The sequence below is a fragment of the Loxodonta africana genome, chromosome 18, assembly GCF_030014295.1.
Source record: "Loxodonta africana isolate mLoxAfr1 chromosome 18, mLoxAfr1.hap2, whole genome shotgun sequence".
Classification (NCBI taxonomy): Eukaryota; Metazoa; Chordata; class Mammalia; order Proboscidea; family Elephantidae; genus Loxodonta; species Loxodonta africana.
This window is the reverse complement of record NC_087359.1, coordinates 37111106-37135822: the sequence shown is the minus strand read 5'-3', so window position 1 is coordinate 37135822 and position 24717 is coordinate 37111106. Positions and strand designations below refer to the sequence as shown.

The window sequence follows — 24717 nt, the reverse complement described above, 5'->3', positions numbered from 1 at the left end:
AGTTAGGATGAGATTCTGGGATCTAGATGTTGAGGAAATTCCTGTCCCCCCACCTTCATCTATACATGGTACCAGAGTTCTCAGGTGGGGCTGTTGGTGCCCCATGCTTACTCATACGTGGCCCCTTCCCTCGTCCTCAGGAGACCGGCTGGTGAAGGTGAATGGGGAGAGCATCATTGGCAAGACCTACTCCCAGGTCATAGCTCTGATCCAGAATAGGTGAGCACCCCCTGCCTCCCTTCCACATAATAGCTCCCGGCCCACCATGTCCCTGCATACCACCTTGGCCCTTTGCCTGCCCTGGCGACCGGGATCCCTGTTCTCCCAGTCCCCCTTGCCTTAGCCTAGACTGACCCTCTGCCCTATCTCCTTAGCGATGATACCCTGGAACTGTCCATTATGCCCAAAGATGAGGACATCCTCCAGCTGGTGAGTCCTGACCCTGCTCTCTGAGGGGTGGGACCCCTAGACCCTTCTCCTCAGGCACTCACTCCTGCCTCGGCCCTTCTGGGAGGCAGGGAGGAAAGGGCAAATCCTAGGGTGTAGGGGGCAACATGGCTTGGCATTGCCCAATCGGGGATGCCAGTCCCCTCCCTGGGCTGGGACTGGCCGTTGCTTCATTCCGGGCTGCTTTGTGCTGGGGGAGAGGAGGTGTTGGCCTTGGCAGGCAGGATTCCTGCTCGGGTATCTGGAAGGAGGGTGGCCCAGAGGGCCCTGCCAGACTGGCATGTTCTTGTCAGCACCCAGGAGAGATTGCCTGCTTCCCACACCCTCTCCCTGCCAGGCTCCGTAAGTGTGTCTCTTACAGGTGTGTCCACCTGGCCCACCACATGCACTTACACAGCACACACCAGATCCCCCCACAGCACACCCCAGCTACCCCACCGTCATGTGTTCCATTCACACGACACACCATGCACCACAGTACACAAGCAGAACATACCAGGCACACAGCCACATAACACAACCCCACAGTTGCCCCTTCATACAGCACACTCTACCATCACAGTACACGAGAACACACACACAATGCACGAGACATGCCACACAAGGCACATGCCATGATACAGACAACCCGTCAGTGCTACACACAGGCACCCACCACTACACCCCCCCAAAACATCGCAGTGTGCCACAGTACATCTGCTCACAAACATTGCCATAGCCCAGACATATGCAGTCATAATGCACAGGCTGAACCCCCTCCCCTGCGGGCACTCCTGCCCACCACACACCGTGAGGGCACATCCCAGAAACAGCATATCTTGCACTCATATGTTTACATGTATCCATTTATAACACACACACAGACACACACACACCCACAGACTCCCTCTCTCTCTGCCTGCCTCTCTCGCCCAGCCCTGACCCAGAGCCCAGGGCAGTCCTCTCTACCCAGTGTCTGGTTCCCTGGTCTCATGGGTTCCAGCCAGATGCCAGCTTGCTTGCCCCTGAGGTCACTGCCCCTCAAGGGAGGGCCGGGGGCCAAGCCCAGGAGGCCCTGGGAGCTGCCGTGCTGGCTTCTGCCCTGGCCGAGCTCTCGTAATCACTGTAATCACAGTGCCATGCTTGGCACCATGCCCCTCTGGGAACCTCCACCCTCTGACCTCCATTGTCCCCTTACCCTACCTGGGGAGGGGGAGGCAAGGCTGGAGGTTCAGAGAGATGGATGGCTTACCCCAAGTCTCAAAGGCCCTGCCTGTCCGTGCACCTCCCCCCAGGCTGAGACGAGGCAAGCTACTGGGAGGGTGACAGGGTGGGGCCTCGGGTGTCCCTGACTCTCTCCAGCCGGCGGGACAAGGGGTGGGAAAGGCAGCAACCTAGAACTCAGCTACGCAGGCTCGAGTGGGCAGGCAGTCCTAGATGTGTGCATCTGGAGACCTCTGCTCCCCCCACCACATCTTGGCTGGCCAGAGGGTGGGGCCCAGGCATTCCTGTGGTTGGGAGCCAAGGCTGGAGGCCAATCGGGCCTCGGCAGCTGCTGACGCCACCGCCGACGCGGCGAGGCCCCTCCACACCCATCCTCTCCTCCCTCCTCCTCCCGCCAGCCAGCTTCTAGCCGGGTGGGGGCCGCGGGGGAGCCACAGGGAGGGCAGACTGAGGGGGTCCAAACGCCAGGGCTGGCAAAGTGGTCAGAGGGGGCTTAGCAGGGGATGGGGACAGCGGAGGCGGGCCAGGATGCTGCCTAGGCCAGCGCCACCGTGATGTGATGCAGGAAGCCCTGGGAGCCGGCAGGATGGCAGGAGGGAGAGGTATGTGAGTGGCCACCCCGTGTGCGCGGGTCCGAAGGGGGCTGAGTGTGTGCGGGTGTGGTTAGTTCATCCTCATCACATGATGTTTGTGCCTGGGACTGGGGGTGTAGCTATTTGTGTGTGTCTCATTGTGCTTTGCTATGTGTGTGTGTGTGAATGTGTTTTGGGTGTGTATGCTACAGTGTCTCCTTGTGGTGTGGGGTGTGTGTGTGTTTGATTTTACCCTCCCTCCCTTTGATGCTTAACGCTTAGAGAGGCCCCCCCTCCCCAAGCAGCTCATCAAGGGCCAGGCTGGGCCAGGGCCACAAGGCCGCTGTCCCTGGGGGCCACATCCTTTTTTGGCTGGGCCTGGGCGCCAGCCCTGTCACTCCTCAGCAATGCAGCACCAGCCCCAGCTCCCAGTGCCAAATTCCAGGCCTGGGGGCGGCAGAAGGTGGCTGAAGGCCCCTTGGCCTGCCTGGCACCTCTTCTGAGGCTGGCCCAGAGGGCAGAAGGTGGGCACACTCCTCCCCCTCAGTGGTCCAGGAGCCAGGCTTCTAGCTTCCCATCCAGGGGATGAGCGGGCAGCTGGACTTTCCCAACCTCCGCCCACCCCCAGCCTACCCCACCCTGGACACAACCCTTAGCTGGCTTCCTTTTCTGTTGTCTGCCACCTTGACTGGTCTCTGTTGGAGTTTTCCAGCTCTGCCCCAGAGGCTGTGGGCATCCCTGGCCCTAAGAGCAAAGTGGGAAGGCTGCTGAGGCCAGCAGGGGGGAGGACCCCAGGAAACATGTTGGAATGCTTGTGGCTAAAGGCAGTCCTTGTCATAAGCCTTAGAGAAATGAGGCCCAGAGCCTCATAGAAGTCAGGGAGAGAGAACCCTGTCTCTTTCTCAAGTAGGTGTGTGTGTTGGATTCTCAAAAGCCTCTTAATTCTTTCTGTCCTCCCTCTGGAGTGTCTCTGGGGTGTGCCCTCCCACAACCATGCACTTACTCAGGACTCTTCCTACTAGGTCCTCTCCCTTCAGTCCCCTTCCTTGTCGGGATCCTTGACCTCCCCAGGGCTGCACTAGCCCTGTCTTGTGGGACCTGTCTGGCCCGCTCACCTCCCTCCGTGTCTCTGGCCAGGCCTACTCCCAGGACGCCTACCTGAAGGGGAACGAGCCGTATTCTGGAGAGGCCCGCAGCATCCCAGAGCCACCGCCCCTCTGCTACCCCCGCAAGACCTATGCCCCGCCGGCCCGGGTCTCCACCTGGGCCACTGTGGTGCCTGAGCCCCTCTCAGCACTGCCCAGTGATCCCCGGAGTCCCGCTGCCTGGAGCGACCCAGGGCCCCGAGTCCCGTCTGCTGCTTGTGCTGTTCCAGACAACCCCTCTTTGGGGATGAGCCAGCCCCGCCCCAGCCCTGGTGCCTTCCCCCGCCTCCCCTCCGAGCCCCGGACGATCCGTGCCTTCCCAGAGCCCGGCAGCCGGGTGCCCCCCAGCAGACTGGAGTGCCAGCAGGCCTTGTCACACTGGCTGTCAAACCAGGTGCCCCGCAGGGCGGGGGAGAGACGGTGCCCAGCCATGCCGCCCCGGGCCCGCAGTGCTTCCCAGGACCGGCTGGAGGACGTGACTGCCCACCACCCATGGCCCTGCTCCACCTCCCAGGATGCCTTGAGCCAGCTGGGCCAGGAGGGCTGGCACCGAGCCCGTTCAGACGACTACCTGAGCCGGGCCGCTCACTCGGCTGAGGCACTGGGGCCAGGGACCCTGGTGTCACCCCGCTTGGAGCGCTGTGGCTGGGCTTCTCAGCATCCGTCTGCCCGCCCCACTGCCTGCCCTGCTCGGGACCTGTCGGGACCCCAGGCCCCACCCCCACCTGGCCTGCAGGGCCTGGACGACATCGGGTACATTGGGTACCGGAGCTACAGCCCATCGTTCCAGCGCCGGACTGGCCTCTTGCATGCACTTTCCTTTCGAGACTCACCGTTTGGGGGGCTGCCCACCTTCAACTTGGCCCAGTCCCCTGCATCGTTCCCGCCAGAGGCCTCTGAACCACCCAGGGCTGTCCGTCCAGAGTCCAGCACCCGGACCCTGGAGCCTCCCACCGAGGAGCGCCGTGACGAAGTGGTCCTGAGGCAGAAGCCTCCGACGGGCCGAAAGGTCCAGCTGCCCCCTGCAAGACAGATGAACCTCGGTTTTGGTGACGAGTCCACAGAACCAGAGGCCAGTGAGCAAGGAGAGCGTCCAGGCAGGAAGGTGGCCCCTTTGACCACTGCTGAAGACTCTCTGGCTTCCATCCCCTTCATTGGTGAGTGATGGTGCAGGTGGCTGTCTTGGGGGACTTGGTTGTCTGTGCCCTAATTTACCCCACATATCTGTCTACTGTGGGCAAAACTGTAGCCTGTTGGGATCATCTTGTTTCTCTGTCTGTCCATAGTCCATCCATCCATTCTGTCCATCCATCTTTCCACCCATCCTTTCTTTTATTCCTACCTCTCATTTATTTATCCTTCTAACCATCTTTTCATTCACCTTTCCCTCCCTTCCTCTCTTCTCCCTCTTTCCCTCTGTGCCTCCCTCCCTTCCTACTTTCCTTCTTTCCATCCATCCGTCCATTTTCCTTCTTTCATCTCCTTCCTTTCACCTGTACTTCCATCCTTTCTTTATATCATCCTTCCTTTGTTCCTTCCATCCACTCTCCATCTCTCCAACAATATTGATGTCAGGCAATGTGCTAGGCTTCTTCCTCTCATGGAATGTATGGCCCAGCAGGGGAATGAGACAATCCGACAATAACGGTCCAGCAGGATGGAGTGTGATAGCAGTACAGGAAGCTCCGGGAGAACATAGGAAAGCACATAACCTAGACTGGGGCACGGGAGCCAAGGAGAAAATCTTGGAGAAAGAACATTATGGCTAAGACTTGAGGGATGAGAAAGAGTAAGCTGGGGAAAGAGTATTCCAGGGAGAAGAAACAGGATATGTTTCCTGTATCCCTCACCTCGCCCCTCACTCCCCAGGATGCCCTTCCAGGTCATGGGGATGGGTCCTGAGGGGCCTTGTCGGTCACTGGGGAGTTTGAACTTTATCTTGAAGGAACTATTGAATCCTTGCCTTCAGAATAGGTATTAGATAAAAGAGAGACAAGAGAGTGGAGAGGCAGGAATGAGTCCCACGTTTCTGGCCTTGCTGGAGGGTGGTGCCTCACCCCAATATTGCAATGAGAAGGAGTGAGTCAGGAAGAACAAAAAGGTTTAGGGCTTGTTGAATATGAGGTGCCTGTGAGGCAGCAGGATGGGTTGGGCTGAGTCTAGGGGTCTGGGAGAAAGACCAGAATGCAAGATAATGGCACTGGAAGCCAGGAGTCAAGATGTGTTGCCATCAGGGCCTTGGAGGGCTTGAGGAGCTCTGGGATGTGGTCTGGGCCTAGAGTCGAGGAGCATGGGGCTGGCAAGCTCAGGCTTTCTGCCACCTCCACCCACCACTCCCTCCACTTGTGCAGATGAACCCACCAGCCCCAGCATCGACCTCCAGGCCAAGCACGTTCCTGCCTCTGCAGTGGTCTCCAGTGCCATGAACTCGGCCCCTGTCCTGAGCACCAGCCCATCCTCCCCGACCTTCACCTTTGCCCTTGGCCGTCACTACTCCCGGGACTGCAGTGAGTCTCCCTATGCCCCAGCCTCATCCTGGCCCCTACTGTCTGGCCCCCGGGGTGTCTGTTGGGCCTGTTGCCCGATGTCTGGAGCTCTTCCGACTGGTTTCTGCTGCCCCTGGGACCCCATGGGGGGCGTCATCCCCTGGCCCTGCCCAAATGAGAGGACTCTGGGGATGTTCCTGACCTGCCGCCCCCCTGATCCTGGGGCCCAATATGGGCGCTTTGCAGGTAGCATCAAAGCCGGCCGCCGCTCCTCCTACCTGCTGGCCATCACCACGGAGCGCTCCAAGTCCTGTGACGACGGGCTCAACACCTTCCGGGATGAGGGCAGGGCTCTGCGGTGAGGCTGGGTCTGGAGGCAGGGTGGGCGGGACCATGCCTAGCCACCTAGGCCAGCTACTCCTCTGGCTGGTCTATGGCAGGGGTCTGGCCCTGGGGTCCTCTATCCCCCGGAGACAGCGTGCTCCCTCCCTGGAAGTCCTCTTGGCCTTCGGGTTTGGGGGCTGACAAGACAGTGAGGTGCCAGCTATGCTTCCTGTATCCCTCACCTCACCCCTCACTCCCCAGGCGCCTGCCAAACCGAGTACCCAGCCTGCGGATGCTCCGAAGCTTCTTCACTGATGGGGTGAGTGCCGAGTGTGTGCGTGCGAGTGTGAGGGTGCTGGGGTAAGGGTATGGGGAGGGGGATGACCCCTCAGATATGGAGCACAACCTTGGGGTAGGGTTCCAGGTCTGTGGCAGGAAGACCCCTGTGATTGAAATGTCCTGTCTTTCCCTTTCTCCCTCCACCCACCCACCCTCCTCTCAACCACATGGCTCCAGCCTCACCAGCCTTCTGTCATCACTTAAAGACATTGTACGCCTGCCCACCAAAGCCTTGCACTTGCTGTTCCCTCTGCCTAGAGTGCCCCTTCTCTAGCTCCCCCATAGCCACGTGACTCACTTTTTCACTTTCTTTTTTTTGTTGTTGAGGTTATACACAGTGGAACATACACCAATTCAACAGCATCTACATGTACAGTTCCGTGACGTTGATTGCAGTCTTTAAGTTGTGCAACCATTCTCACCATCCTTTTCCGAATTGTTCCTCTCTCATTAACATAAACTCACTCCCCACTAAGTTTCGTATCTAACTTTTCAAGTTGCTGTTGTCAACTTGATCCCATACAAACCCGTTGCCGTCGAGTCGATTCCGACTCACAGCAACCCTACAGGACAGAGTAGAGCCTGGCGGATTTGAACTGCCGACCTTTTGGTTAGCAGCTGTAGTAATTAACCACTATGTCACCAGGGTTTCCTGATCCCATATAGATAGTTCTTAAAAGAGCATTCTTTACAACTTAAGCTAAACTGTTTGGTTTAAGGAGTACCAGTGATGCAGTGGTTAAAGCGCTCGACTGCTAACCCGAAAATCAATGGTTCAAAACCACCAGCAGCTCCACAGGAGAAAGATGGGGCAGTTTGCTTCTGTAGAAATTTACAGCCTTGGAAACCCTGTGGGGTCACAATGAGTCAGAATCAACTCGACGGCAATGGGTGGGGTTGTTTGGTTTAAAAAAGACTTTAGAAGACTTTTTCACTTTCTTCAGCAGCGTAGTGGTTAAGCGCTACAGCTGCTAACCAAAAGGTTGGCAGTTGGAATCCACCAGGCACTGGTTGGAAACTCCATGGGGCAGTTCTACTCTGTCCTACAGGGTAACTATGAGTCAGAATTGACTCGATGGCAATGGGGTTTTTTTTTGTTTGTTTGTTTTCAGCCTTTTTAGTCAAAAACCACATTCCGCCCCACCTCTGAATTCCATATCTCCCTTTCCTGCTTTGTTTTTTTCCTTAACACTTACCATGTTATACAATTTGTGTATTTATCTTGTTTCTTGCCTGTCTCCTCAGCTAGAGTGTAAGCTCCCTGAGGGCAGCAATTTTATATGTTTTGTTAACTGCTGTGTCCCTAGTACCTAACACCGTGCCTGGCACAGTGGGCACTCAGTCCATATTTGCATGATGTCGTCAGGGGACAGGGGAGTCCACTGAAAAGGGGGCCACAGGTTTGAGATGTGATGGAGGGGCTGGCATCTGCAGCCTCGGGACTTGGGGAGACTTGAGGTCAGGTCTGAAATGGCTTGAACTCTTGATTGTGGATGGACTGGGAGAGCCATCTTGATTTCAGACCCTCGATAATATCTCTGATTAGCTTAACATCTTGATGATATTATCACCTGGTTTATTCCTTATCACTTCCTCTGGTTACTTAGCTTTCCCTTGACATGTCACCTCTATTGCTGGAGTTCTGTTGACACTATCACTTCCTCTGTTTAACTCCTTGTGGACACGACTACCTGCTCCAAGAACTTGGTCTATGTTGATGTTCCCACTTCCCCTGTTGATTTAACTCCTTGTTGACACAACCGCTTCCTCTGTTTATTTAATTCCTTTCAGTCTATAAAGTCAAGGGAGGTCCCAGATTGGCTTCTCTGGGGCAGTGAGGCATGCGGTCCACTTCCTTCTGGCTTTCCCATTACATATGTCTCATGACCTCAACACGAATGGTCCAGAGAGGGCAAGCAAGGCCCCTGAGGCCACACAACATGTCAGAGCATGGTACAGGCCTACACCAGGTCCACACAGCTACACGTGGTCCATGGGGTTCCTGAGATGCTGGCACCGTGGGAGCCACCCTAAACTGCCCCCTGTTGTCTCCCTGCAGTCCTTGGATAGCTGGGGCACCTCCGAAGATGCTGACGCCCCTTCTAAGCGACACTCAACCTCTGACCTCTCAGATTCAACCTTCAGCGATGTCAGGAGGGAAGGCTGGTTGTATTATAAGCAGATCCTCACCAAGAAGGGGAAGGTAAGACAGCCAGAGGATTGAGCCAGGGGGTGAATGGAAGCTGGCTCCCAGCATAACTCTCATCTTCTCCTGCACCTACCCCACAGCCTCTGAGTCAAAGGAAACCAGCTTAGGCTGTAGTATGACGGGTAGAGGTTAGATGCTTGCAAGAACTTTCTGGAGGATTTAGAGAACTCATGAAAAAGAGGTTAGCAAAGAGCAGTGGTCTTTGGTGTGAGATGGAGCTGATCAAATTGTGCTTGGAATTATGACAAATGGGTCCCACAGTGATCCCCAGTTGGGACATCACCACAAAAATGGCTCCGGAGGCTCCTGGACAATGAGAAAGGGAGGCCAGGGTGATCCTCTTAGAGGAGCTGAGGCCTGAGAAGGAAGAAGAGGTCAGCTCTTTCAGGGCCTTGCAGGATGAGCAAGAATTTTAGCCTTTTTCCTCAGACAACCGAAAGCCCCTGGGAGCTCTTATGGGAGGTAGTTACAGCTTTAAAAGACCTGTTTGGCTTCCTGGGGGCCAAACCAGAGGCAAGAAGACCAGACAGGAGCCACCACAGAGATCCAGGTGAGAGAAGAAAGGGGCTGGGACAGGAGGGGATGGGTGGGTGGGGAGATGGGGGGAGACAAGTAGGATGCTGGAGAGGAGAAGGGAGGGGCTTTGGATTTGTAGGGTGTAAACCTTGGGTCCTAGGCCGGTGCCCTGGGCTGAGGCAGCCTGGGAGGAGGGAAGAGGCAGGCAGCCCTTCTGCAGCTCCATGCTGTCCCTGCAAGAGTCCAGACAGCTGACAGTGGCTGGGATAAACCTGGGATTGAGTCTTGGCTGCATCACATATTGCTGTGAGAGCTTGGATGATGCACCTATCTATGACTCAGTTTCCTTGTCTGTACAATGGAGCTAATAATAATCCCTAGCTCATAAACCTGTTGCTGAGGATTAAATGAGCTGATCTAAGTAAAGAGCTTACCCAGTGCCTAGCGCTGGGGAGTGGCTACTTTTCTGGTTGCTGCTATTATTTGAATTCTCCACCTTGCACTCTGGGGGTTTTGTGGTATCAAGAAAGAACATAGGCTTTGAAGTTAGACATACTTTGAGTTTCTGCCCAGCCACTTATCAAACATGTGACTTAGGGCAATCCCTTCACATCTCCGAGCCTCACTCTTCTGATCTATGAAATGGGGACAATGTTACAGTACTCCAGGCACTATTGTGGGGATTAAGTGAGATGTGTACTCCGGACAGGACTGGAACTCATCCATGCCCTCAACCATCCTGCTGCTAATTACTTAGGGCCTGCTCTGCCCAGAGGAGCCCTGGTAGCACAGTGGTTAAGCACTCAGCTGCTATCCAGAAGGTCAACTGTTCAAACCCACCAGCCGCTCCATAGGACAAAGATGAGGTGGTCTGCTTCCATAAAGATTACAGCCTTGGAAACCCTATGGGGAAGTTCTACTCTGTCTTATAGGGTCATTATGAGTTGGAATCAACGCGACAGCAGTGGGTTTGCGGCTTTGGCCAGACTCTGCTTGGAATTTTCTGTTGAGGTTCTGGGTCTAGTGGTGAGGAAGGCAGGCCAGCCCTGCCCTCCTGGGGTTCACAACAAGTAGAGAAACTATGTCGCATGATAATTTCATGTTATGATGGGGAAGTTCAAGGGTCTAACATATAATAGGGACTCTAACCTCTGTCGGGTGGCCGGGGGGCAGGGGGCTCCTGAAAGCTGAGATATGTGAGGATCCACAGAGCAGAGAGGGTGGGGAGGGAGAGAAGAGGCCTAGGAGAAAGGCGGGAAGGGACACGCTGAAACCTAAGGTGGCTGGAGCACAGAGGGCGAGCATCGTGGGAGTCAGGTGCCTGCCGCTGCCCGTGGGGCCTCAGCAGCCAGGGGAAGCCTTTCCAGGGTTTTAAGTGGGTGGTAGGGAGGTGTGCAATACCAGGTGACAAGCGTTGCATCTGTGACAGTTGGAGACAATGCCATTGCTTTTGTCCAGGTGAGCAAGAGTAGGGCCCAGGGTGGTGTTGTGGGGCCGAGGGGAGGGACACTTTAGAAAGAAGTTCAAGGGAAAAATGGCCCCAGCTTGCTGATGGCAGGAGGTGAGGGAGGACGGAGGAGGTGATGATGGTTCCTGGGTGCCTGGCTTGGGTTGTAGGGGGGCGGTAGGTGGTGCGACCATCCCCTAAGCCACAGGGCACTGGAGAAGGAGCAGCTTTGGGGAAAGGAAGCAAGGGGTTCTGTTGGGGCTATGTGAAGACTGGGAACCCAGGGCTACACCCCAGCAGAGGTGTCCTGGGGACAGAGGCTGAAGGGTGTGGCCCTCAGGAGGGAGGCTGGCGCTGTGAAGATTTGTCCTTCAGTGTGCAGCCACAGGTGTGAGGAGCCCACGCAGAGCGCGGGCATGGAGCACAGGCAGGAGACCTGAGCAGTCCTGACTTTTGGTGGCTGGGGGAGGAAGTAGGGGTGGGGGAGGTTAGGCTCCTGATGGAGAGCCAAAAGGAGAGCCAGCAAGATGGACGTTAAACCAGGAGGGGAAGCAAGAGTCAGCTGTGCCAACTGAGGTGAGCATGAGGAAGGGGGATTGAGTAGACAAACACTTTCAGTCCAACTTTTGAGCCATCGAAGGGCACTTGTGAGAGCTGCTGGCTCCTCCCTGCCAGGTAGCCTGTCCCCCTAGCTCTGGGGCCCCCTGCCAGCTCCCTTCAGTGTTTCCTGGGCAGGGAGAGAGCTGGCTCCTCCATGCTCACTGGTTAGTTCTGGAAGACAAAGCTCATTTTCACTCGTCCCCTCAGTGCCGTGGCCTGGGAATTAGGGAGATCCTCAATCAGCATCAGGTCCTTGGTCTCTTCAGGGTTCTTCCTTGTCAGCCAGATTCGTCTGACTCTAGCAGTTCAAACCTCTCCTGTGCCTCCTCCTAGCCCCCAGCTTCTTTCACAGACCACAGATTGTCAGGCAGAGGAGTGGGGACTGACATGTCCCCATAGTCACAGCTCCAGCATTTGAGCCTGGAGACCAGCTAGTTCACCCCTCAGTTTACCGACAGGGGCCACTGATGCCAGGGGAGGGGGCTTGACGCGTCCAGGATCACCCAGCTGGTTCCGTCTGAGTGGTGTCCTTGTCACTGTCTCACTGCCACTGAAATTCTCCCTGGAGGGACCATGCTGTCTTCCTTCTCTGAACATCCGTCCCCTTCCTGGTCCAGCAGGACCATGATGGTAGGCAGGGCCCACTGCTGGGGTCAACTAAATGAGAGGCAGCCGTGGGCTGTGTTCACTCCAGAGCCCCAGGCGTTCTTCATCTGTTTGCTCTGAGGGCAGAGGCTTGTGCTGGGTGCTGAGTGGTAGGTGGGCGACCAGCCAGAGGGAAGGAGTCCTTGGTCTGACGGGGGAGATGCAGCCCCTGCCCTAGGGAACTCCGAGAGTCGTTAATGGACTTATTCAGCAGTTACTGGTGAGCACGTTCCCTGTGCCTGGGCAGTTCTAGGCTCTGGGGTATAGAAGTGTGAGAGAGACAAGCTGCCTGCCACCCAGGAGGCTAGTTTACTGGGAGAAATCAACAAACACGATAACCCGAGCTTGCAGCATGCACTCCAGGGAAAACCAACAGGGGGACGCTATTGATTTTAAGTTGGTAGCGAGGGGAGAATTGCCCTTAGAAAAAAAAGGTCAGAGGAAGCCTCACTGAGGTGACATTTGACCGTAAAATCAAAGGGTGAGAAGGAGGTAGCCACGCAGAGAGAAGAGAGCTCCAGGCAGAAGGAGCAGCAAGTGCAAAGGTCCTGAGAAAGCAAAGACACGGCTGTTCACCGGAAAAGGCCTCTGTGACTGGACAGAGAAAGAAAGAGGCAGAGAAAATGGGTTTGGACAGAGATAGGGACCAGATCCCAAGAGGCCTTGGATTTGATTCCAAGGTGATGGGAAACCTTGCTAAGTAAGGGGAGAGACAGGGTCTCCTTTATGTTTTAAAATGATTCCTGCAGCTGCTGCATGGAGAGTGGATTGAAGGAGTTGAGAGTGGAAACGGGGAAGTTCTTTGCAGTTGTTGGGGCCACAGGTATTGATGGCGTGGACAAGGGTAGGAGCAGTAGAGAAGGTGACAGGTGATATTTTGGAGGCTTCCTGGTGGGTTGGCTATCAGAGGTGAGGAAGAGGAAGGAGTCAGGGTAACTCCTAGGTTTCTGGGCGTCTGGGTGGATTTACTGAGCTGGAGAAGATCGGGGGAGGAGTGGAGAATGGGTTTGATGGGGAAAATCAAGTGCCCCGTAATGGGCAAGTAGCATGTGAGGTGCCTGTAGGGTATCCATGTGGAGATGCCAGGCAGGCACAGGACTGTGGCTCGGGGAGATGGCAGACAGGGATATACTTTTGGGACTCCCCATCAGCAGATGGCCTGGGTTTAGAGCCAGGGGCATGAGTGAGGTCCCTGAGAGAGGAGGGCAGGGAGAGGAGGGCCCAGGACGGAGTTCTGGGGCTTGCCTTCCTGTAGGGCAGTGTTTCTTAACCTCAACACTATTGATATATTGATAATTCTTTGCTGTGGGGGCTGTGCTGTGCATTGTGGGATGTTTAGCAGCATCCCTGTCCTCTACCCACTAGATGTCAGTAGCACCTCCCTAGTTGTGATAACTGCAGATGTCCCCAGGCATTGCCAAATGTCCCTTGGTGCTGACTTGCACCGGTTGAGGGCCACTGGCCTGGAGGATGTGTCGGGCAGTGGGCTGTGGAGGAGACTGAGAAGGTGCTGGTGGAATCAGGAGGAAAACCAGGGAACGTGGGAGCCCAGATACCAAAAGAGGGTTTGGAGAAGGAAGGAGCAGCAGCTGTGTCCGAAGCCACTGAGAGCCCGAGTTACAACAAGGGCCGAGAAGCTCCTACTGGCTTTGACAACACGGCAGGTCTGGAGGACCTTGAGAACAGTTTCCAGGGAAGGGGACACTGAGTGGAGTCTCAAGAGGCAAAGAGAGCAAGTGCTATGCAGGGAAGCAGTATCTGGGGGCGTATGGGCTAGAGATGGTTCTGCATGAATTTTATTTAAGGTGAGTCATGCAGGGTAGGGAGGGCTGGATTGCCTCCAGGGCTCCGATTGCATCTGATGCCCATATATGAAGAGTGGAGAAGGTTGGAGATCCTCAGGAGGATTGAGAATGATGGGTAGGAGAATCCAGGCAGGTGTGGGGCTGGAGAATTTACTGGTGACTGCAGGCAGAAGGCGGGCAGTGGGGTGGGGGTCCCACTGCTGGCCACTGGCTGCTACGCCTGGGGCCCCCTCCGTCTCTGGGCCTAGCTTCTCACCCTCTTCCCTCCCATCTCTCTCCCCCACCCTGCGTGTCTCCCTGCAGAAAGCGGGCAGTGGCCTGCGCCAGTGGAAGCGGGTGTACGCCGCGCTGCGGGCGCGCTCGCTCTCGCTGAGCAAGGAGCGGCGGGAGCCCGGGCCGGCGGCGGGGGCTGCGGTGGCCGTCGCAGGTGAGGACGAGGCGGCGCCCGTCTGCATCGGCTCCTGCCTGGTGGACATCTCCTACAGCGAGACCAAGAGGAGGCACGTGTTCCGGCTGACCACCGCTGACTTCTGTGAATATCTCTTTCAGGCTGAGGACCGGGATGACATGCTGGGCTGGATCAGAGCGATCCGGGAGAACAGCAGGGCCGAGGGCGAGGTGAGGGCCATGCCCAGCCCCACCTGGGCCTGGGGCGTGGGCGGGCAGGGCCCGTCTGTCTCCAGGGACTTCCCCTCACCAGCTGTGGGACCTCACTTGAGCATTCTGGGCCTCATTTTCCTCTTCAATAAAATGGGCTAACAAGGGTCCACCTTGCAACTCGATCTAGCCAGGTTTTGGTGTGAAGTGCACTGACAGAGTCCCTGGTGTCCTTAGTGTTCAGGATCTTGAATTAGCAGTAATAACTGTAATTATAATAATAATTATCATTATTACTGCCTTGGGCAGGCTCTGGCACAGAGAGGTCAGCTCAGTTTCTCATAAGAAGTTAGGGAGGCAGGATTTTCCTATAGGGGTGTATTAGAGAATGAGGTGCCCCTGCCTCAAAACTGTGCCCGGCCCTTCTGGCAGGGCTGATCCATCTGCAGGGGGTTGAATAAATTGACCTTGGGAGGAAGCCAAGAGGCTTGGCCTGTGGCAGCAGGTGGACAGGGGTTGAGCCAAGGGCTTTGGCAGGGACTTTTGGAGAATTAAGAAGTGACCCCCCCATCCTCTGGGCAGCCACAGCTACACACCAGGGTGTAGGCTTGGCATGGGGCGCAAGCTGGGTTTCTGCCCACACCCCCCCAACCAGGTGCCTGCACTTGGCATAATCTGCACAAAGTTGTCCAGGGGTCCTGAGCTTAGAGGTTGGTCTCCGCCAAGAGGATAGCGGGTCTGGGGCCTGGTCCAGGTGGTCGCCTGCTCTGGCCATGGGGTGAGGGGGTGCTGGTGCACAGCCCCTTAGGTCACAGACCTTCTGCCCTCCCCACAGCAAGAAGGAAAGTACCTGGAACCTGGGGCCCCTGCTGTGGCGGGCCTGGCTGGGCTGCCCTCAACAGGGCTTAGTCACTTCACAACTGTATAGCTGCCCCTCATTAGGCACCTCCCTTGTGACTGCCAGGACTGTGATGAGTGCTATGTGTATAATTCTGCACCCCAATCCTGAGGTTGCCATATTATCACCCCATGTTACTGCTGAGGTGACAGAGACTCAGAGAGGCTAAGTGGATTACCCAAAGCCACACAGCTGGTGAGGGGGTGCCCGGGACTCAGCCCTGGTCTCTCTCGCTCCCATGTCTATGCTCTCCACCTGGCACATGGAGCAGAGGGGAAATGAGGCTGAGGCAGGGCTAGGGATGAGCCTGGGGTAGGCTGAACACGGGCACTGACATGGTCTCATCTCTTCTCCTGCTCCAGGACCCCGGCTGTGCCAACCAAGCTCTGATCAGCAAAAAGCTTAACGATTACCGAAAAGTGAGGTGAGGCCCAGCCCTGGCCAGTGATGTGGGCGCTGCCCTCTGGGCAGGGCTCCTCATGGAGCAGTTCCCGTGGGATGGGGGGCCACCAGATAGAGGACGTCCTCTTGGCCCACCTCCAGGCCCGAGGGTAGGGCCCCAGGCTCCCTCTGCTGAGGGAGGGGAGGGCAGGAAGGGTGGCAGGGGCGTTGAGGGGCTCCAGCCCAGATAGGCACAGTAACCTCAGGGATGGAGGGGGACATCTGAAGTGGCAGTAGGCCAGGGTGGTACACACTGGGCCACCCCAGATGAAGACCCTTTTCTCCCCTTGTTTCCTATATAGCCATAGCTCTGGACCCAAAGCTGATTCCTCTCCCAAAGGCTCTCGTGGCCTGGGGGGGCTCAAGTCTGAGTTCCTCAAGTCTGAGTTCCTCAAGTCTGAGTTCCTCAAGTCCGAATTCCTCAAGCAGAGTGCAGCTCGCAGCCTCAGGACTCAAGACCTGCACACAGGCAGCAAGGGTAGGAAGGTGGTGCTGAGAGGGCGCGGTGTATGTGTCGGGCAGGGCCGGGGGTTGGGGGGAGGCTCAACCTGCAAAGGGAGGGAGGAAATTTGAGTGTGTGTGTGCCTGTTGTTGTGTGCGCACATGTGTGTGCATGTGTGTGTATATTGGGCTGTCTGTGTGTCTGGTTGTTCACGCCTGTGGGTGTGTGTCAGGGTTTATTCTAGTGTGTGTGCTGACGGTATATGCGGGGCTATGCCTTTGTGGGCCTGGGGGCTCTGAATCTGATTCCCCACCGTGCGGTCCCCAGTCTCTGTTCATGTACCTTCAGGGATGGGAGGCTCACCCTTTCTGGAGGCAGCCCTTTCCATCTCCATGTGCTTTTGGCTGTTAGAAAATTCTTCCTTTGGTTGTACCAGGATCTATAGATCCCACCCCCTGGTCCTAGTTTTAGCTCCTGAGGCCACACAGAAGTCCTTCCATTACTCTGAGGTCTCTCCAGGGTAAACAGCCTCTCTTGGGATATAATTTCCCATCAACCCTCAGCATCTTGGTTACTTCTCTGATGAAGTCCCCGTGTGTCCACACATGTATGAATGTGGCATGTGAGCTTGTGACCGTGTGTGGCTGCTGCCCCTCCCTGTATCCCCCCAGCTCACTCTGGCTCTCTCTGCTTCCCTCAACCCAGATGACAGTGCTACCACCCCCAAAGCCCCCTGGGGTATCAACATCATCAAAAAGAACAAGAAGGTAGCCCCAAGAGCATTTGGGGTGCGGCTGGAGGAGTGTCAGCCAGCCACAGAGAACCAGGTGGGTCCCACCAGACTCCAGAGCAAGCAGGAAGGGGGGAGACTGAGGCACCAAGCTGCAAGGGACTTTGGAACCAGCCGCTCACTTCGTGACAGCATAGCTGGGAAAACAGCCCAGAGAGGAAAGCGACCACCCAGGTCTCCAGGGAGGGAGCAGCAGGACTGGGTCAGAGCCCAGAGGCCCTGCCCTGGCCTGGGCTCCTTCCCTGAGCATGGCGGGGCCCCAGACTAGAGACAGAGAGGGCCTCTTGTCCCCTACACAGGGTTCTTGGCACTGCCCCACCTCAGCCCCCTACCCCACCAGCAGCGAGTGCTGCCCTTACCCTCCCTAACGCCCACCCTGCCTGTGTCCCCAGCGTGTCCCCCTGATCGTGGCTACGTGCTGTCGCATCGTGGAAGCACGGGGGCTGGAGTCCACGGGCATTTACCGAGTGCCTGGCAACAATGCCGTGGTGTCCAGTTTGCAGGAGCAGCTCAATCGCGGGCCCAGTGACATCAACCTGCAGGACGAGGTGGGTGCCCCTGAAGCGGTCTGCTGGGGGTCTGCAGGAAGTTGGCTGAGGTAGTGTAGGGGGGTGCTTTGCTGAGGAGGGTTTCAGGGTCCATTGTGTTGCAGTTATTGGACCCTGTGATGCACCCAGCACTGGGCCAGGGCACCAGGATGAACAAGAAGGGACCTGTCTTTGCAGGCCAGTCCTGGGAGTGGGTATTACCCCAAGGCTGAAGCCTAAGAAATGAGTGTGGTCTTGGTCTGGGAGTCCTGAGGCAGAGGCTGGGGAGCAGGGGCATTTGGGGTACTGCTTTGTTGAGGAGCTGGCATTTTGACTGGGCCTTTAGAATGAGTAACCAACCAAAACCAGTTGTTTTCGAGCCGATGCTGACTCTTGGCAACCCCCATGTGTGCAGAGTAGAACTGTACTCCGTAGGGTTTTCAAGGCTGTGACGTTTAGGAAGCAGATCGCCAGGCCTTTCTTCCAAGGTACCTCTGGGTGGGTTCAAACCACCAAACTTTCAGTTAGTATTTTGCACAACCCAGGGACTCCTTTAGAATGAATGGGGATCACTAGAAGCCAGTGAAAGTCAGGTAAGGGTATTCTGTTGTTGTTAGGTGCCATCGAGTCGGTTCCAACTCATAGCGACCGTATGCACAACAGAACGAAACACTGCCCAGTCCTGCGCCATCCTTACAATCATTGTTATGCTTGAGCTCATTGTTGCAGCCACTGTGTCAATCCACCTCGTTGAGGGTCTTCCTCTTTTCCGCTGACCCTGTACTCTGCCAAGCATGATGTCCTTCTCCAGGGACTGATCCCTCCTGACAACATGTCCAAAGTATGTAAGATGCAGTCTCGCCATCCTTGCTTCTAAGGAGCATTCTGGTTGTACTTCTTCTAAGACAGATTTGTTTGTTCTTTGGGCAGTCCGTGGTGTATTCAATATTCTTCGCCAACACCGCAATTCAAAGGCGTCAATTCTTCTTCAGTCTTCCTTATTCATTGTCCAGCTTTCACATGCAAAGGGTATTCTAGGTAGAGAGAATGGCACGGGGAACAGTGTAGACTCTGAAAGTTTGCCAGGGGTCAACAGGCTTTCTCTGTGAAGGACCAGATAGTAAATTTCTTAGGCGCTGAGGGCCATAGGGTCTCTGCTGCTGCTGCTTCGTAGTCTTCTTCTTTTCCCCATGCTCTTCCTCCCCTCCCTCCTCCCTCCCCCCTCCTTTTCTCCTTCTAACAGTGTAAAAACCATTCTTAGCATGTTGGTGGTTTGTGGGCCCCCAGCTTAAAGGGAATATGTGGTGTTTTCTGGAGTGGCCGGCAGTTTGGGACACAACTGACCAAATGAGACGAGACCGGCTCGTGAAGCGATGTGATAACCACACTGAAGAGTTTGCAGCAGGGCCGGTGGTTCTCAAACTGTGTTCTCCAGAGTCCTAGGGTTCCCCAGAGGAGCTGGGGGAGGTCAGGACCCCCATACGTGCCCAAACCAGAGCAGCCTCCTTCGATATGCCTGCCATGTTGGGTTTTCGTGTACAATTTGACAAAAAGAGCTCTGCTGGAAACGCTGTTGTGGAAAACCCTGCATCTGGGCAGTGAAGTCCCATGAGTCAAATACTGTGAAGCCTTGCATGGTACATAAGACAGAGTTCCTGCCCTTGGGAAGATGGGGAGACGTGACAAATAGGCATTAAATCGTGGACAAGAGGAAAGGATGAGAGTTTCTCATCAAGGACCGAATTGTGTAATGAAGGAGAGGGTACTGAGGGCTCGGGCAGGTGGTGGACTAGAGTGTTTGAGTCTTTGAAGGATGAATAGGAGGGGACAGGCAGGAAGGAAGGCAGTCCAGGCAGGGATGATGGCATTTTCCAAAATTCCGGAGAAGGGTTTGAGAGTCAGGACAGAGAGTGGCTCTATCTCCTGGGCTTGGAGGTGGGGAGGTGAGACCCAGGGGACAGAGGGCTTTTGATGGCTGCACTGAAGCCTTTGATCTTGATCCAGTGGGCACTAGGAAGCCTTCAGTGGTTCTTAAGCAGAGGCATAAATGTGAGTGGGGTTCGAGAAAGAGTAAAGTTTCAGCTTGTACCTAATGGATATGAACGAGGGAGGCAGAGCCGGGGGTTTAGGTAAGAAATTGCTGAAATATTGGAAACACGAGGGGTCAGGAGGACTCAGTGGTGCCGGCAGATTGGGGAGAATGGGCCCAAATGCTACATGTTGCCTGTGTGAGAGGGAGGAAGGAGGGGCACAGCAAAGTCAAAATCTTGAGCGGGGGGCTGGGGGTACCTGTTCCTGGCAGAAACTGGGAACTGGGGCAGCTTTAGGAGAGTTTGAAGAGAGGGGGCGTGTCTGGAGGTGACCCTATTAGATTTGGGGTGATAGTCACCCACATGGGGGTGATGGCTATAATCTGGCGTCCTGCAGAGGTCATACTGAGGCACCAAGGTGAGATGATTGGGGAGCTGCTCTTTGCGGCGGGGGGCTGGGGGGTGGGGGGAGGTGGGCGGCAGGAGAGCAAGGACCAGGCTCTGAGTAGGACAGGAGAGGGGCACTCAGGTAAGGATGGGGATGAGGGGCAGACACGTGCCCATAGACAGTATCAAGAAAGAAGGAGCCAGGCCTTAGTTTTGGCAGCTGGGAGGGGAGAAGAGCCCATACATCAGGACCAGGAAGTAATGATAGGAGGTGGGCAGGAGCTGTACTGGGTAGGGGGTAGATATGCAGGGAAGCACATAAACTTGGCCTTAGCCAAGGGAGAAGAGGGACAAAAGCTGGAGGGGCAGCTGGCATAAGTTAGGGACCAGAGTGGGGGCGTGCCAGGTGTATTGGGTGTGATGTTGTGCGTTACACATCAGTGGCATTGTTGTGGGGAGTGTTAGACCTAAGTGTTGTGTGAAAAGTGAATCCAGCTGTCCTGTTGAACCTGTGAGGAATATATTGTTCCTAAAGTTTTCTGTCATTAAGTTGTGGATCCATTGTAATGAGTATGCATAGGGTCAATTTGTGAATCTTTGTTGTGGATGTAATGTTGCTTTCTGGGTGTAAGTTGTTCTGAGCCAGTTCCCGGCAAGGTGGTTGTCACTGGGTTTGCAGCACTATGGAGTGATGTCGCCCCCTGGTGGCGAGAAGGGCCAATGACCCACAGTTCTTCAGTCTTGTATTGAAGTTGAGAACTACTGATTTAGACCGCCTTAAAAAAAAAAAAAAAACTTTTTTTTTTTTAAGAGCCTGGCTTGGAAACCCTGGTGGCATAGTGGTTAAGGGCTACAGCTGCTAGCCAAAAAGTCCACAGTTCAAATCTGCCGGGCACTCCTTGGAAACTCTATGGGGCAGTTCTACTCTGTCCTATAGGGCCACTGTGAGTCGGAATCAACTCGACAGCAATGGGTTTGTTTGTTTATTTGTTTTTTGGTTAAGAGCCAGGCTAACTGTGCTAGCTAGGTGATGGGAATACAATGGAGAATAAGACAGACATAATCTCTGGCCCTTATGAAGCTTACTACTGTCTTGCAGGGAGCAAGGCATCAGCAAGAAAACACATACAAAAAATAATGACATGTTGACTAATTGCCATGGAAGAAACGAAGTCAGGGCTGTGATGCAGAATGATGGGGCAGTGGTGATGGTGGCTACTGTAGCTTTGACAGCCAGGGAAGGCCTTTTTGAAGAGGTAATATTTAGGTGGAATGAGGAGTCAGCCATGTGATGACAGGGAGAGGGGAGTTCTAGTTGAGAAATAGCAAGTGCAAAGGGTCTGAGGCAGGAAGGAGTCAAGCATGAATGACTGCTAAGTTATGCATACTTAGACTTTGGGGGTAAGGAAAAAGGGCCCAAGGGTGACTCTTTACTAATTAGGGAACACTGGGAGGCAGGAGCCAAGCCTGGCACTAGTAGGTCCCGTGAAGGGATAGAGAGTGAATGGGCAGATTCATCTCGGAGCAGCTCTTGCTCATATCTGTCTCCACAGTGCCTGGCCCAAAGAAGGTACGTGGTACTTTCTGTGTTTGGGAAAATATTGGAGCCCACTGGGCTGGCTGGAGCAGGGAGAGGCTGGGGCCAGGTGGTAGAGGGGCCAGGAGCTAGATGGGACTCTGTTCTGCTGCCACCATCTCTGGAGTGGATGGAGCTTGGTACAAGTGGATCACAGGGAAGAGCTGGGCAGGGCTGTACTCTAGGGCTGGACTAGCACTGAGGCACCAGCACCTGGGCTGGGCCCAGCTGGCCCTGGGTGTGGGGGCGTGGGGGTTTGGGCATCTGGGCTGGGCCCGGCTGTGGCCTGACACCTTTGCCTTCTCTCCAGCGCTGGCAAGACCTAAATGTGATCAGCAGTCTGCTCAAGTCCTTTTTCCGAAAGTTGCCCGAGCCTCTGTTCACAGATGGTAAGTAGGAGGTAGAAGTGGAGGATGGCGGTACCGGTCTGTGCTGCACCAGCCACTTTTGTTTGGGTTGTTGGTTTTACTTTCAGTTTTTTAATATAAAAGACATACATGCTTATATAAAAAAAAGGCAAAAAAAACAATATAGATACGAGTAAAGTAAATGCAAAGATCCCTGTCATTCCCCCCTCTTTCTCCAGAGCTTGCAGCCCTTGCTGAGCACTGACTTTGTGCCAGCTGCCACTCCCTACCACAATACCATGCGGCGGCTACTATTATCCCTACCTTACAGAAGAGGAAACTGAGGCACAGGGAGATTAAGTCACTTGCCCAGGGTCACACAGGTTGTAAATGACAAGAGCCAGGATTTGATGACCCCAAGCATCTGGCTCCAGAGCCCAGCTCTGGACCGTTTGCTGAGCTACGTATTAACAACTCATTGTGTTTCCTCTCAGAGCCTCTTACATGCATGACAAAGACACACATATGCAGACATGGGGTTTGGAGTTGAGTTCAGTGATGTGCTGGTAAATGTTTAACATCCGGCCCTCTAGGGTGAAAAAGTACTAATTTGTAGCATTTGCCAGTTTCTATAATGTAAATAGAAACCCTGGTGGCGTAGTGGTTAAAAGGTTGGCAGTTCAGATCCACCAGGTGCTCCTTGGAAACTCTGTGGGGCAGTTCTACTCTGTCCTATAGGGTAGCTATGAGTTGGAATTGACTCAATGGCAGTGGGTTTGGTTTTTTGGTTTTGGATGATGTAAATACACCCAGTATGGCTTATTTCAAGCCACCAACATGATGTCACTGTGGGGAAGAGATGCACATGGAGCCATTACGATGGGCTCCAGCACAACACTAGTTAGGTTGTTCTTAAAAAAAAAATGAAAAATCAAACTCATTGCCTTTGAGTTGATTCCGATCCATAGGGACCCTATAGGACAGAGTAAAACTCCCCACTTGGGTTTCCAAAGCTGTAATCTTTACGGAAGCAGACTGCCACATCTTTCTCCCACAGAGTGTCTGGTAGGTTCGAACTGCCGACCTCTCAGCAGCTGAGCACTTAACCGCTGCAGCACCAGGGCTCCTTGTTCTTAAAAGCAGGGTTATAATTTTGAGATTCATTCATGTCGGTACAGAGAGGTCTCCCCCATTTTCTTTTAAATCAACTATATAGTATTTCATCATTTGAATAGACTATGGTTTCCTTAGTTTCCATCACTCCTCTGTTGATGGATATTTAGGTTGTCTTCAAATTTTTGCTATTACAAAACACGTTGCAATGACTTTCCTCGAATATGTCCTTTCATGCCTTGTTGCATGTTGTCTGAGTAGATTCCTAGGTGTAGAATTGGTAGGTCAAAGTCCTAGTGAACATTTTTGAAAGCTAATGTCAATTTGTGCTCTGAGAAGATCACTAACAGCATAAGCGAGTTTGTTTCCCCACATTCTCATCAGCTTTAGATGTTATTAATATTTAAAATTTTTGCTAATCTGATAGGGGAAATGGTATCTCATTATTGTTTTCATTTTCATTTCCCTCATTACTAGCAGGATTACATATCTTTTCATTAGTTTGCTGACCTTTTCTATTTCCTCTGCAATTGCCTGTTCGAATTGTGTGCCCATTTTTCTGCTGAACTGTTGACCTATTTTTTGTTGTTGTTGTTGATTTGTAGGAGACAAGCTTTTTGTATAGTATGGGTATTAATCGGAAACCCTGGTGGCATAGTGGTTAAGAGCTACGGCTGCTCACCAAAAGGCTGGCAGTTCAAATTCACCAGGCACTACTTGGAAACTCTATGGGGGCAGTTCTATTCTGTCCTGTAGGGTTGCTATGAGTCGAAATCAACTTGATGGCAGTGGGTTTGGTTTGGGGTTTTGGGTACTAATCCTTGGTTATTTTTTGTAAATGTTTGTTCTTGGCCTGACATTTGCCTTTTAACTTTTCGGTATAGAAATTAAAAACAATTTTTAAATGTAGTCAAAGCTGTTAATTTTTCTTTAATGGATTCTGCATCTCATGTTTAGGAAGGGTTTATAATTATAAAATTATTTTCTTATTTTTTCCCAATGTTTTTGTAATTTTTATATTTAGCACTGTAATATAGTTAAATTTGTTTATGTGTTATATGAGATAGAAATAAAATTTTTCTCAAAAGGATGGCCAGTCATCCCAGTGACTTCCCCACTGGTTTGAAGTGCTGCCTTTATCAAATAGTAAATATCGACATGGCCTGTTTCCCTCCTTTCTGTCCTTCAAATTGTTCAGCTTGTCTGTTTCTCTATCAGTACCATACTGCTTTAGTCGTGCTATTTTTTTTAGTATGTTTCATTATCTGATAGGTCAAATCCCCCCTTATTCTTTCTTTAAAAAAATCTTTAAGCCAGGTAAAGACACTGTAAGAAAAGAAAATCACAGACCAATATCCTTTATGAATATAGATGCATAGATTCTCAAGAAAATACTAGCAAACTGAATCCAACAGCATCTTAAAAGAATTATGCATGGTGACCATGTGGGATTTATTCCAGGAATGCAAGGGTGGTTTCATATAAGAAAATAAATCAATGCAATACACCAAATTAATAGAAGGAAGAAGAAGAAAAAAAAAAGACCTCTCAATTGATGCAGAAAAGGCATTGACAAAATCCAACAGCCTTTCATGGTAAAAACATTCAACAAACTAGGAATAGAAGGGCAGTTCCTCAACATGCTAAAAGACATTTACAAAAAACTCACAGCTAACATTATACTCAATGGTGAAAGACTGAAAACTTTCCGCCTAAAATCAGGAACAAGACAAGAATGCCCACTTTCACTACTGCTGTTTAACATTGTACTGGAAGTTCTAGCCAGAACAATTAGACAAGAAAAAGAAATAAAAGGTGTCCAAATCGGGAA

At 53.5% G+C, this 24717-nt stretch overlaps 1 protein-coding gene across 4 annotated transcripts in view; it reads left to right on the top strand.

Moving 5' to 3' along the window:
* Positions 1-24717, top strand: part of ARHGAP23 (Rho GTPase activating protein 23) — a 53766-nt gene that overhangs the window by 8143 nt on the left and 20906 nt on the right. For 3 of the 4 annotated variants that reach the window (XM_064271151.1, XM_064271152.1, XM_064271154.1), the window contains 13 exons: positions 141-219; positions 375-429; positions 3360-4524; positions 5719-5874; positions 6100-6211; positions 6439-6496; positions 8576-8719; positions 14042-14356; positions 15596-15657; positions 15977-16152; positions 16822-16943; positions 17299-17454; positions 21737-21815. In XM_064271151.1, the coding sequence (XP_064127221.1) occupies positions 141-219; positions 375-429; positions 3360-4524; positions 5719-5874; positions 6100-6211; positions 6439-6496; positions 8576-8719; positions 14042-14356; positions 15596-15657; positions 15977-16152; positions 16822-16943; positions 17299-17454; positions 21737-21815 (2679 nt within the window). The remainder of the gene's footprint in view (positions 1-140; positions 220-374; positions 430-3359; positions 4525-5718; positions 5875-6099; positions 6212-6438; positions 6497-8575; positions 8720-14041; positions 14357-15595; positions 15658-15976; positions 16153-16821; positions 16944-17298; positions 17455-21736; positions 21816-24717) is intronic. The other variant, XM_064271153.1, reaches the window with a different exon arrangement.